At 37.7% G+C, this 14,768-nt stretch overlaps 1 protein-coding gene across 10 annotated transcripts in view; it reads left to right on the forward strand.

Annotated features, from left to right (window-relative positions):
* EXOC6 (exocyst complex component 6) overlaps window positions 1-14,768 on the forward strand; it is an 89,855-nt gene that overhangs the window by 64,163 nt on the left and 10,924 nt on the right. For all 10 annotated transcript variants that reach the window (XM_027672440.1, XM_027672441.1, XM_027672443.1 and 7 more), the window contains one exon: window positions 1,167-1,240. In XM_027672440.1, the coding sequence (XP_027528241.1) occupies window positions 1,167-1,240 (74 nt within the window). The remainder of the gene's footprint in view (window positions 1-1,166; window positions 1,241-14,768) is intronic.

The following is a 14,768-nucleotide window of genomic DNA, read 5'->3' on the forward strand; positions in this document are numbered from 1 at the left end:
AAACCCCTACAGTCAGAAGTAAATGGTTGAGGCCATTATTTTACCATTGTGTTAGCTCAGACACCAATGGTTTTCTGGATTTTACTTTTACTTACTCCAAATTTTCTAACTAGCCATTTTAAAAAATATGTTAAGGATTTCATTGTACTACATGTTAGTAGGAGTCCATGTGGCATAGTAGAGCTTAGCTCTGGATCTGAAAATTTTTTGGATGCATATGTTCTGTTTCCTCTACCACTGAATGACCAGTTTCTCAGAGTTGGAAAAAAATGTTACCTTTCATTGCCTCAGATGATACTTCTCTAAAACTCTTGCAGTAGTACCTACTTTGTTTTGTTAAGAGCTCTAACTGAAGGGCGTAAGAAAAATACTCTTAAGTTCTTTTGAAATAAGATATCTTACCTGAGCGGTGATGTGAGGCAGTGGGTGTTTGTTATTAACTTGTGACTGGGATAATAACAACAAAAAGTGTATTTATTTTTAAGTTTGACATTTATTGATCATTTTCTGATTTAAACAATAGGTTTCTTTCATTACTGTGTTACCATTTTATGTATTTTGAATATAGTTTTGCCTTCCAATTTTGACAGCCTTTTTTTGGGTTCAAAATGAGCAAAGTTCATTACTGATAAATGGGCTAAAAGGCATGAACAGGCATTTCAGCTCTGTTCTGACTGTGGCACGTAGAGCTTTCTGCCAGTTGTCTACACATTAAACCAACTTGCCTTAGTGTTTTTCCTTTATTGCTGTTTGGCTAGAGGTGAAGTTTTTGTAGCATGAATGCTGTAACAAAAGCAGATGTTTGAAAATATGTTGACAACCATGGAATTGGTATTATTTCAAAATTCTTCAGTAATCGTGCACCTCAGGCCAAAAAAAATGTTGGTTTCTGTGGTTGTAGCGTTGCTCCTGGGTTAGAATTTTAAGTAAAATCTCTAATAATACTCCTAAAGGTATTATTCTTTTGGATTACTGTAAAAATTTTGGAAAAGTTGTTTGTTAGTTTGTTTGGTTTTAATCACTATGAGTTATTAGTTTAAACTAATCCAGTGAAACTAGTTTCATTTTAATGATAGCTAGCATTTATATTGAATAGAGCTTGATTTTCTGTTACATTTAAAAAAAAATAAATCTACATCCGTAATATTTTAACCTTTTTTTTCCAGTGTTTGCTAGTTCTGAGCCTGTGCCAGGATTCCAGGGAGACACCCTGCAGTTAGCTTTCATCGACCTCAGACAAGTAAGACACTAGTTTGGTGTTTTTTATCCTACTAATTTCCCCTTCTGACCAATGCTGAAGTTATTAAATTCAAAAACCTTTCATGTTTTTGCATTCCCATGTAATTAGTTGTGAAAAGCAGTTATTTGAAGTGTTATTAGTGGCTCTATTCCCTGTAATTTAGCATAAAACTGTTTCTCCGATGTGTGGTTAGGGGGCACTGTGCTACTGGTGGTACTGTTACATGAATATTAGATTGAGTTTTGGTCCTGAAAATTTTGTAAAGATCTCGTGATGCCTTTTTGCAAGAGTGTACATGTTATCCTGGTGTGTGCTGCCCTGACTCCATTCTGAGCATTTGCTTCTGTCTGTACAACTACTCCCTGGATAGCAGAATTGGGCATGGTATTATTTAACATTTCCTTTCCTGAATTTGTTACACAGAATTCTTTTAAACTGTTCGAAAGCAACTTTATTCCAACTGGCTGATCTTTATTCTATATCAAATTTAATCCTAACTGCCGTAATAGTGGAAGTGCTTTTCCACAGATCTTTCCAAAAGGAGGGTTTTTCCAGACTGAAATCTACTAAAAAATCTACTAAAAGCTTTGTAAATTTGGACACTATATCCACCCATAGCAATTGATTTTCAAAACCTTTTCATGCTTGAAGTTAGCTTTTACAAAGGATTTATTATTTCACAAAATTGTAAGTATAAGTGTTATTTAAATAATTAAATTAATCATTAACTGCTTTCTCTGGATGTTGGTGATATTTTTCAGCACCATTATGAACCTGTCAAAGTCACCAGAAAAGAAAAGAAAGTAGAAAGAATTCCATACCAAAATATCTGTGTAGTAAGAATATTTTTGTTTTTAATAGTTTAGTAGATTTTTTCACAGCAAGATTATTAAAAGACATTTCAGAAAGGAAAAGTATTCCAGTTTCTCCTAATAGTTAGAAAGGACTTCATTAAACTGTTTTCTTAAATGAAAAAGTTAAAAGGTAGAGTTGTCTGTTAAATTCTCACAGTAATATGTCAATGAACAATATCTACAATGAGATAAACATGGACTACAAATCCTGAGGAGGGATGTGTTCATGTGGTACTTGTACTTTAGGAGTTCCAGAATTCAGCATGTAAAGATGCACTCTGCCAGACTTCAAATACCACAAGTTTTGCCTTGACTAGCGGCCTTCCTCTTTTGGATTCTTTTTTATTGTCTTTCTACTGTCAATGTTAAAAATGATTAAGCATCTTCAAATTTGTACTTAGATCATTTTAGTTGAAGGGAAAGAATGCTGAGAGATTTTGGCACGATTTCTGTCATCCACCTAAGTGGTATAAATCCTTGCAGAGTCTGCATTTGTTTCAGGGGAAATCATGATTTCCAGCTATGAAGGAGGGCCAGGTGTGTACATACTTGCTACAGGAAATAAATGGGTTTTTTATGTTTTAAACACAAACTGTTGAGTATGTCACATAAATAGATATTATGTTGCTTATGATAACTCTCAGTTTATGTTAGCAACTTATAATTACAGTTCTCTCAAACATGTTATAGAGGATGCTCTGTATGTCATGAGTCGGATTTCAAATACATTTAAACAGGAAAAGTCTCTTTATTGGGTTGCAATTGGAGCTCGTATATGTAGAATACTTCTAGTATATTTGTTTTGGTTTGTTTTTTACTATATTTTTGTGTGCATCACCAAAAGGTATTGTAGGCACACGTTAAAAACTTTTATCATTTAGTAAGGATTTTCAGTGCTTTTCCTCTTTTCCTTTTTTGTGATCCATTTCTATCTTAATAGGGTGGATGACAGTTCTTTTCAAGAATACTTAGAAAGGCAACAGAGCCTTTTTCAGAAAGTTCTTATAAAAGGTCATGCTTCTGTTTTTTAGTTTGAATTTGATACTTCTTCATGAATTGCAGGATATGAAAGATAAGGAAGTAGGTCCAGTGGTCAGGTTTTACCTGCCCACCCGGACTGTGCCCTGAGGTCAAACTCCTGATATTGGCTGTTTGGTACAGAGGAGCTGATGACAGGTAGGGGCTGATACAAGGGGGAAAGCTTGAACCGTATCAAAGCTAAAAGGCAGGAGATTTGGGACTCAGTGAGAGACTGTAGCTAAAAGATGGATCAGCAGGATTGCCCTCTTCTTAAAAAGCAGCTGACCTGCAAGGGAAAAGACTTTATCGTCCTGCCAATCACATGGTTGCTAATGGAAGCCAGTTATCTCAACAACAGCTTACTCTCTCTCTCTTGTACTAGTGCAATGTGTAAGATTAATGACGATTGGGAAGTAGAATATTATAGCATGTTTTACTAAAGAAGTGAAGTCACTTACAAGGAGCCAGCTTGGAAGACAGAGGGAAGAGCTACACTTGGATGATTACCATAGAGGGAGGAGCAGCTCTGAAAAGAATTGACATAGGTATTTTCAACTTAACAGTTCCTGATCTCTGTCTTTCCCTGAAGACAATGTATAGACAGCATGTTGTCCCCAGCAAGCCCACTTTCCTGCTTCCTTCTTCCCTCCACAGACATAGAGAAGCAAACAGAAACAGCTGGCCTGAGAAAGAGTTGTGTCTAAGAAGAGAACAGTAGGTAGTAGCAGGAAGCTCTTAAGAGGCCAGGAATCAAGAAAGGGCAAGCACTTAACAATGAACCACCTCTTTCTCCTTATTCTATTCCACATATATGCTCTTGTCATACTTAACATGCTCCTTAAAGATCTTTATAATGTGAAGAAACCTTAGTCAATAAAGATTTCTGTGCTATTTCCAAAGCCACAGTATCTCAGTGTCTTACAGAGGTGACTTGGTGTGGTTGGCTAAATCACATGGCTGCCATTGCAGCTCCAGCAAGTTTAGCAGGTAGAAAATTGGGAAAGATTCATGGTTCTGTACAGCTGCAGTAACTGTGTCATGCCTTATGCCACTTGTCTGAGCGTATGACCTGAGGTCACATCTATGTGCACACTTTGATCCCATTTAAAGCCACTAAGGCACAGGCCATCTCAACAGGGTGATTATCAAAGTGGCATGTGCTGCTGTGAAGGTGACCAAGCTCTCCTGCAACCTGCATCACTCTCTGAAGACCATCTCTTGCTACTGCCTTTACAGGGAGCCTGTGTAAATAGTGCAGCATCCCAAAGTGAGGTGGAAGGAACTTTGGGGATTTCACTACCAAGTCAGATCCTAGGTTAATTGGAATTAACCTTCAAAAATAAACAGGTTTTAGTTTGTTCTGCTTGCATTAGTCTCTGAGGAAGCTCAGCCTCTGACATGAATTAGTTTTTTCCTGGTTATGATCTGTTCTTTAGTGCCTGAAGACTAGGGTTAAGTTTTGGAATGTGAGGTAGTTTCTTGGATGTCCTGTACGCTTAAATACTGTGAGGAAAAGACCTGAATATTACAATTTATGCATTATTCTTTGGAGAGTCAGTGTAGTGTGTAGTGGACAAGAACGATAACCTTGTGGTAGGCCGAGAGGTCAACAGTTGCTGTCCTAAGCTAAATGTCCTGATTCTTAACCAACTGGGTGGTAACAAATACCTGTTCTTGAAATCAAATAATTTCCTGCAGAGATATAACCTAACCTGCAAATGTAGCTTCACTTTTTTTCACTTTGACTTCACAAGTTTTTCCTGGTGTTTCTCTCTACCGTGAACATTGCTTACAGACTTCTTCCTCTACTGTTTATCTGAAATAAGTACTCTGCTAGCTTGATGATTGTGGAATTTCCTTATTTTGCTGGTGTGAGGAGAACTGTGTCTCATCTGTATTCTTTTGGCACTGAAGTACATGTTAATAACCTCCAGTTGCTGTCAGTGTTGGTCCTGCAACAGGGGCAGCAGTCTCAAGTTAAAATAATCATATGCTGTTAGTAACCTCTGAGTTAAGCAACCACAGTAGCAGTGTCTCCATCCACATGGCAACACAGGGTTTACAGACTGATAGTGGTTTCCCTTAGACTGGGAGGCCAAGGGCTGAGAATGGCAAGGTCCATAAGTTCTGCATACTCATGGGGGAAAATCTTAATGATTTTCAGCAATTTCTGTTTGCATTTTCTCGATGTTAGGGATAGACACAAAGTCATAATGCAATCAATGTGATTAATATACAGAATAATGTCCCATGGAAACGTTAGAAGATACATTTTTGTCAGACTTCTGTTTATGACGTGTGTAATTAAGCATGTGAATAAGCACTTCTATGAGCTCAAGTTATCAGTAGTGCACAATATGTATTCCATCTGAAAATTGATACCTGATGTTTAAAAGTATAATACATTTTCTTCTCATTCCAAAGCATCATTTAGTTTCTTGGGGTGCTTGTCCATTTATTTTGTAATGTATTTTCTGGTGAGAAGTATTGGCAACCTTCTGAACTCTAGTGTTATGTGCAACAAATGCAAATGTAAATTTATTTGAAAGGCAAAATTCCTGCTACTACTTAATATAGCCCTCCTCTTTCTTCTTTGCTTCCCATTTATTACTGAGAGATAATATTGTCCTTCTGATAAACTCAGAAGTAACTTGTTATAGGTAGAAACTGTGTAACAGATCACTGGGCTTTAATCCCAGCCACAGGATTTTTTGCCGCTAAAGGCAGGCTGACAGCTCAGTCTTCCCCACTGTTTTGTTTGCAGTGTTTAATTTGAATTAATTTCCTGTGGTAGTAACTGTGTTTCAGCTCTGGCTTGTCTCGGATTCCCCCAGCGTGCAGCCTGCCGAGGCTCTTGCCATCTGTGTTCCCTGTGGAGAATGCTCTTGAGCCCTTCAGTAGACCTTAGAGAATAAGTTGCAGCCTGTTGCCAAACCTATCCACCATGACTCTTGGAGGTCGAGGGCTCTAAAGGTGTGCTATGGCTCCCTTCACAGGCTGCCAGCCCACCGAGTGCCAAGGCTTTGAAATTAATGTGCTACACCCACCCCTGGCCTCTATTCCAAAAAGGAGGCTTGAACTGAAAAAACATCAGGATTTTCCAAGAGAAAGAAATTCCCAACAGTATGTTTAGGAGTAAGTCTTAAAAACTTCAGAGTTTGAAGATAAAAGTAAGCCTTTCTTTCACAAGGCAACAGTTTGAATTTTTAATTAGCAAGTAGTACAGAACATTTCATCTTTTGCTTCCTGAGGGAAATGGTTGCTGAGACTTTCATCTTCACAGAGGCTCTTTCACAATGCTTACTGATCCCTTTCCCCCCGTTATGCACTCCCCAGGTTCTCTGAACAAGCAGAGGAGCAGGTTACATCTGTAACATGAAGCCCAGCCTTAGGGTGCTATGTAATGGGATTTGTGCTTCTCCAGTTTTCAGTGCAATGCTGCTTATTTAGCTAAAGAAAGGAGCTCAGATTTCAGACAGCAACGAAACAGGAGTTGCATCTCCCTGGATTTCAGAACACAGATCCTCACTTTTCCAGGGAGGAAGGCAACTCTCTTGCTGACCTTTCCCTTCTCTGTAAATTGACTTGGTACTAAGGCAGGAGGGCTTGAGGCACACTGTGAGCAGAACAGGGACACTTCGAGGTTCAGTATCTCATGTATTTGCATCATACAATGGCAGCATGCATATGGATCCCTGTGTCCAAAAAGGCACAGTTATTTGAGTATGACTGCAAGCAAAATGTGTGTTATCTGGCTTGCAGTGGCAACACAATGTTTTTTCAGAGTACTATATTCTTACAAGTAAATGGGAATTCTTCACACAAATGTGGCTGCTTGTTTTCAGCTAGATTCTCAGAAGCCTGTAGTTAAATCACAGTAGGATCAGATCACAAGCTGTGTGTGTAGATACTTGTGAGGAAGATCTCAATCAGTGCTCTGTACACAGAAGCAAGCCAGCTCATTACTGAGATGGGATTTATACCTGCCAGCTGGTAAGAATTAGGAAGCTTTGGAAACAAATGCACAGAAATTAACAGCGGGTGGTCGAAAACAAGCATAGCTTTGGCTACACTATCTTGATAAGGATTTGCGGAATCAAAGCAGGGTGGCAAGCCAGTCATTTCCTGGCAGTAAGTATTCCTACGTTGTTACTGCCAGAAACTAAAAGCACACATGCCAGATATTAGGTGTACGTGTGTTCTTTGGGACATTAAATCAGTCATCAAATTCAATGCAAAAGAGATTGTATCCAGTTCATCTGAATGCCCCTTTTTCAGCAGAGAAGTTCAAATAGCACGCTGATCGTGGACAAGCTTTTTGCTCTAGATCCTGACTTACTGACAGTGTTGGGGCACACCTTGAAAACAGGTTTGGAAAACTCAGTGTACAAATGCTGTTACTTCAGTAGATCTATCCATATCTCAACTAAAATGATGTACATATGGCAATTTAACTACAAGATTCACTATTCCATCTATGGCAAAAACCTTACCAGTTTCTGCAAAGGAAACTATAGTAGGTTGTGCACAAAAGGCTATGAGGTGTAAGGGTATAATGCTTAAACTGAATGTCATCTCTTAATTGGCAGTAAAGAATGCTGTAGTTACCTAAACTATGGAAGTTAGATAAGCAAATAATTTTCTTATTGTTGTTTTAAGCTAGTTCATTTAAGAGATACAATTCTCTTAGTTCTCCACTTACCAAACTATATACATGCCAGAATTAAATGAGCTCACAAAAAATCTGTACTGTGTATTTAGAAAATTACAGAACTTTTGAAGTACTGGCTCAACTTGACTTAGAAACCTGCAGATAACAGCCTTTGAATAAGAACATAAGCCTTAGTTGAACAAGAGGGGATTTTTTGTTGTTGTTAGGTGAATTTATAACTTTTGGAACTGAGACAGGAAATGGCAGTTGTTGATCTCATTTGTCATGTACAGGTGAAACATTTGACTTAGAGCTGTGCAGGGAAGTTTCATCTTCTAAATACTTCATCATAGAAATCACTAAAAGCTTCATTGAGAGGTTGATCAAAGCAGAAATTAAGAAAAAAGAAAAAAAGAAAAGAAAAAGAAAGTAGGCAAAAGCTGCTGTCAAGACTATTTAGGTGGATATATCTGAGTCCCTATCTGAATACTACCAACTGTCACGTTTAATCAGCTTTCAGCTCTTCTTCTTGGTCATCAGTACTTTCGCAAGACACGGTTTAGAAATAGTTAATCAATTAACTCAAAACCTACAGAGCTGTTGTTATGATGAAAACTTCATATCTCTGGAAAGCTTTTCTGTTCAAGAAAGCTCATCCCGTAGTTACAGAGGAAATTCCTGTAAAACTGTGACCTAAATGGCAGTAAATTGTATCCCGCCTTGGTAGTTGAATTGAAATTCCAAGTACACCCTGAATGTAATGCCAGCACCCCAATGCTTCAGTTTTCTTGGGCAAGATACTACATTTCTTCAATAACTGGCATGCTATGTGTCTGGAACACTTTATGAAGCAATCATTGCCAAGGACGTTATGAGAGAAGGCACTAAATAAACTTTATCTGGAGGAGGTTTTATTCTTTGAAGAAGGACTTGTTGGTAGAAAAGTTTGAGAAGCTTCCCTTTTAGATAATTTCTTGATTAACAAATCTAAGTTGATCTGTGTGCCTATTATATTTGTAAATTCCTACTTACCGCTCCTTTGAGTCACTGATATACATCCCATTCAGTGGAAGTTATTCAGAAAAATTTTCTCTCTAGTTTTCTTCTACTATCAGTTGTGCTCCTATCCAACCCTTGCCTTTTTCTTTGTTATGTAAGAAATTATGTACATGCAAGGAAGGAAGATTTGGGTGCACGACTTCCCTGTGAATACATTATATCAAGCTGTTGTCTTGCTGCTGACAGCTGGTTGCTGCAGGATCTGTACCATTGTGTCTGGGCCCTTCTGTAGCCCTGAGCTGGTGGATGGAGTTCAGTTTTGGAGCCCCCCATCTCTACAGGAGTTCCTCTGAATCCTGTGAGCGGTATGTGGTTCTTATGAGTAATGAATGAACATTGCTAATTGAACAAACAAGAGAAGAAAATTATTGGTTTCATTCAAGTTACATGTTGTTTATATTGTCTTGACATCTGTAAGTCCTAGTCTCCCATCAAAGAGCCATGGGACTGGTAGCTGCATTAGCATATTCAATAATTTCTGCCCCAAAATTGTTTACATTCTCCAGCCTTAGCTAAACTGGTAGTATCACTGGTATGTAGTATGTACTGGGCAGGGTACTAATGTAAAGGGTACTAACCCTTTAACCCTACAGATTTGCCTTCAGTATTTTTTCAGTTGCATCAATCAACATACCTAGGTTCCATTCTTTCTCTAAATTATCTGTCAATCATAGGTGGTGGACAGAATATCCTGGGTTTTTTTCCTTTTGCTAGTTTCTTCTGTGAAAAAGAAAGTTAGTCCATCTCATCTTTGGAAGTCACTGTAGGGCAAATGTAAAGTCCAGTAAAATCAAAGGAATCCTTTACATCAAGAAAACATGACTTGTTCTCTGCTTCAGGACAGTAACAACACAAGGAAGGAACTGCATTGACATAGCATGGCAATGACTTGAGTTAGTGAAATGTAGTTAATGAATGTTTATTCATTTGTATCATAGTGTCTTAGAAAAAAAGATCATATATTCAAAAGTGTTTGTACAGGATGCACCATTATGTGACAGTGATCTTCAGCTGGGTGTTTTATAACTGGAGAAATACAAATTTAAAAGTATTACTTTGTGTAGCTGACTCCCTCCAGTCAGTCAGTGAAATTTGGGAGATGAAGTTAGCACAAGGATTTAGTTGGCAAAAGAAATCATTGAATTTCATGCCGTTTTGTAATAACTGGTTTCTGAATGAAGTGAAATAATTGTACTATAAGCAATATGACTGAACCAGCATGTTTTTAGGCACAACTTACCATATATGTTAACGTTTATGGCTCTTATGGGTGTGTCAGCTGTATTATATTACAAGTTGCTCTATTTTAAAGAATATTGAAATAACAAATAAAGTTTACAAGAAAGATTCACATATAGGTGAAATATGTGTCAGAACTTAAAGAAAAACTCTTCCAGAGGATTTTCCCTAGAGCTCTGGTAGCAAAGGAACAGTGCAACTGAGAAGACCCTGCAATTATAGAAAGTGTGATGGTGGGGAAAAAAGAGTGAATGATAACAGCAATGAAAAAAAAAAAGAAAAAATCAAAATATGGGTAGGTGAAAGCAGTAGCTGATGGGGAGAAAAGAGTGTAAAGGTATGGGATGAAGGGGGAAAAAAGGGGAAAAGTAAGTTCGTGTCTATACGTGTACTTTATTGTTATCCTATTCTTTCTTTGTTTATCATTTTCTGTGATTTATGCTGAGACTCATTAGGAAGATTTCTCTTTTAAACAACAGAAATTTGAAGAGATGTTTTTACCCAAAGAAAAGAAAGGACTTTCAGTACACAGTTAATGTCCATGAAACCATCGGATTGCCTTGTTCCCAGGAGAACGCAAGCTTTCCCAGTTTCAGTAGTGTGCCTCCAGGAATTCGTTCCAGGAGGACACACAATTAGCCCATACTCTTCCAAAGTGCACAGTGTAACATGATGCAGTTAAACCAGAAGACAGTTTTCATCCTTTGACCCTGTGTCAAACATGTCAGTTGAGTAGCTTACCTGAGAAGAGAACATAGGCCATCAGATATTTTCCCATAGAAAGGAACATGCAGTAGATACACACACACAAATGCAACTTTAAAGCCTGACTTATTTTCGATGTAAGAGAAAAAGTGGCCTTTTTAAGTGGTACAACTCAGTGCATTGAAATTCTCCTTTCTTTTTGCCAGTCTGAAATTTAAATAAAAATCTTTGCCCTTGCTTAGGCTATATGAGAAGGACGTTAAAAATGGCTCTTTCATTTTAGGCACTAACAAGATATTGAGTCCTCTGGAAGGATGGATTTGATACTATGATTCAAATCCACATCCAAATTATAGTTTTGGGAATGGTAAAATATTCAGTGTAGTGTCTACATCTTGCATCTATTAACATGCAGAATAGTTTAAAAGGTTCACAATGAAAGAGAGTAATGTTGGATAACTCCTAGACAGAAATACGCAGGTAACTGGGTGGCGAGTGAGTTGGTGGTGGTGGTCTGTGTGTGTAGGTGTGTGATGTGTGCAGGGGAAACCTGCATAACTGATAGAAAAGGCACAAGCTAAAAACTCAAATGACAGTGTGAAAAAGTCCCCATAGCTTAATTAAATAAAACCAATAATGTGATTTAAACTTCTTTGCTCTAAAATTACTTTAATAAGGGTGTTAATTACTAGAGGATTAACACTACTTACATGTGATAATAGATGTGGTCAGTCAATAAAGGGTGAGAATAATGTTCGTTTAAGAAGCAAAAGAATCTAGCACAAGATTACTCATCAGAAAGAGATAACATTTCAAAGTGGCAAGTAAAATCAGGGAAGAGTTTTTCGAGTTGCAGGAGGCATTAGAGGCTGAATTTTGGCATCATTACCCAGCAAAAGTTCCATGTATATTGGGATGTGTTGGAGCTAAAATATGAAGAGTAATTATTACAAATGACATATAACATGGTTCGGAATTACTCTGTCTTTCAGAGCAATCGTAACAAATAATTTTTCAGACAAAGCATTTTAAGAAAATATTGTCTGTAGAAGTGAGGGGAAAAGGCAAAATCTAAAGGAAAAAGATCAACTTCTAAGGAGAATAATTTCTTGAATATGTGTTTCTTAGAAAAGAGGTTGTACTGGACTATTGCCATTAAGCAGAAGAGGTTTTTCCTAATATGTTTGCAAACAGCAGCAGGAGGAGAAAGATCTTCTGCAAAAAGCCAACAGAAAAGCAAATCCAGGTTTCTTGTTACTGCAGCCTGCCGGGCTCAGAAGCCTCTGCTAAACCAAGTTGTCTATACAACAAGTTAACAAAAACAAGACCAGGATGTTATGTGTGTTGTAGTATTTGCTAAAATGTTTTTAGAGTCATTTGATAGATATAAGTGTGGAAGTAAATGTCTTGTTGTAGCTGAAGAAGAAAGTGAAGGTGTCCAGGGAAGAATATGAAACTTCTTTTCTAGTGATTTTGGCTTTGCTTTTAACTTGTCTTCATTTGAATTCCTAAGCTATTGATTGTGGAATTCCTTGTCCAGTGGTTCCCAGGTCTAGTATAGCTTTCCCTAAGGGATGTAACTTCATCTGCTATGAAGGGTGGTTATGCAGCCATACCCTGAGTGCACTACTTTGGAAGGAATAACTATCTGTTTACAGTAAACTTATGATGACCAGATCTGTAAGTGCCAGTGCCTTACAGATTGCATTGAATTTTTGTTTCTGGACGCAAACAAAATTATGCTGGTTTGTGGCCTGTTATGTCTTGGATTTTGGTGGCTTTCCACATATTTTAATTCAGCACCCAAGATCAGCTGAGGTACTTTAGTGAACAGTTGCTGTATTTGCATCTGCTTCCTGCAGAGGCTTTGCAGAGAGACACTTGTATATAAAATTCTGAGTGTCTTAATGGCCACCTAAGAGAAGAATCTGGAGCACTGCGGCTGTAACTTTTTTATTTTAGATGTGCAGCTTTTGAGAAATGCACAGATCTTAAAATAAACCAGACCAAAAAACGTTTTAAACTAAAAAATAATTACTGTGTTGAAAGAAACTATTTCCCCTTACCTGCTGTAGAACCCTAGGTCACCTCAGGGGAGATGATGTGTTTCACAGTGTACACTGGAGATCATGGACCTCTGCGGAGACCAAATGCTGCAGATTCAAGAGATGCTCATAAACGTTATAGACCTGATGTATATCCTCACATTAGGTTGAATTGATCTCTGTAGCAGTGTAATTTCAGTATATTTCATAGGTGTAATTTTCTCTGGTGTTTTTGTCCATGTCAGAATATGACAAAAAATAACTGGAAAGCTAGGAGAGGGAAACACCCCGTTCACCGAATCACTAGTTCCCAGTGCCCTGGATCTGTTCTGTGAGCTGCAGCTTCACACTGAGAGCTGAGGTCTTTGCCTCCTCTGTAAGCAGGAAGCTGATGCCATGGAACTGTGCCGTGCTTACTTGTCTTCCTGTAGGCATCGGTTTGCATTTGCACACCAGGGCCGTGTATTGAAAACTCCTTTCTTCAATCCTAGAAGTAATCAGACTGAAATTTAAACGTGGAGTTGTAATTATACTTGGACAGAGCACTGCAGATGTTTAGTTCTAGGGTACGGCAGCCTGACTGTATAGATTAGATGTGCATGTATACAAGGGCAGTTTGGATTAGTTAGTTAAAAACAGCATTTGTCAGATAATGATTTTTCGTAGTATAGTATATATACTTGTAAGACTGCAGGCATCTAGAGTTGCTCATGTGGATACTGCTAAATATTAAATGTGACAGATGGGACAAGAGCGTTCAATTCCAGAACACAGTATAGAAGTTGAAGTGAATGTGTTTTGTATTTAAATTTTATTCTAGTTACACCAAATTAGATTATTTTAAGTTAGTCACACCTTCTCTAGAGAAGGTGGTTAAAATTCAATTTTAACTTTAGATTTTGAAAATTTTGGGTACATTTTTTAGTGAATCAACTCAAATGGATTTTTACAGAAAGGATTAAGGCAAACGATACAGTTTTAATCCCCAAGAAACTTATTTTAAGATACTGTGCCTCATCATGTGCTATTTATGGCAGTATTTCACAGATGAGCAAATAGTTTAAAGCAAGCCTGTTGTAAGTCTTGTGCAACTGAAAAAAGTGATTATAGAATATTAAAATTTAAATAAACTAAACTGTAAAAGGTTGTTTTAGTAAATGTCAGTATTTAAGTACTACTGGCAAACATGTTTAAAAAACACCAGAAGCCAAATGAAAATGACAGCTTAAATTTAACCGTGCTATATTAAATGTTTCTTAATTGTAACATCTGAAATTCTATTTTCAAAGTCTTGTTCAGGTCAGAAGCAGATGGCCTGTTTTGGGGGGCTGCAATTGTCACCCCTGTGTGCTCTGTGTGTGTACACCTCTGCGTCGGAAGCTCAAAACCAAAAAAAATGGTGAATGACCTGACCATTGCATAATACACAATTTTTAATCCACACAAATTTTGCCATTGACATAGTTTTACGCTTTGTCTAAAGGGACTTTGTGTACGGACTAACACGCTTGACAGGAGCAATTTGGCCCGAGCCCATGCCCTCCGCAGCCTGACTGTCTGCCAGGCTCCTGCTTTTCAAACTCTTCCCTGTTTCTAGACTCAAAAGACGGTTCTTTTGCTACTAGTCCAGCTTATTCTGTAATGATGAAGAACAACACACTTCATAATAAACATTTTCACTGTAATTAAACAAATCTTCTTTGAAGAGGTATTACTTGTTGCTATATTGTGTATTTCATAGGGCCTGGCTATTTATATTTGTTTCAGTAACTATTTTTCAGTGTCTTCAGATGTTACATCTTGGGCTGCTTGAAATTTTAATGGGATTTATAAAAATTATACATTGTGAGTGTTTTTCTGGTTATGGTAACAGCAACAAGCTTGTTCACATGACTTCAGCAGCAAGTTGTTTTATTTTGTAGGCAGGCCTAAATTCATTTGAAGTGCCAAAGAAT

Source organism: Neopelma chrysocephalum, unplaced genomic scaffold (genome assembly GCF_003984885.1).
Source record: "Neopelma chrysocephalum unplaced genomic scaffold, ASM398488v2 Primary Assembly neopelma1_97390, whole genome shotgun sequence".
Taxonomy (NCBI): domain Eukaryota; kingdom Metazoa; phylum Chordata; class Aves; order Passeriformes; family Pipridae; genus Neopelma; species Neopelma chrysocephalum.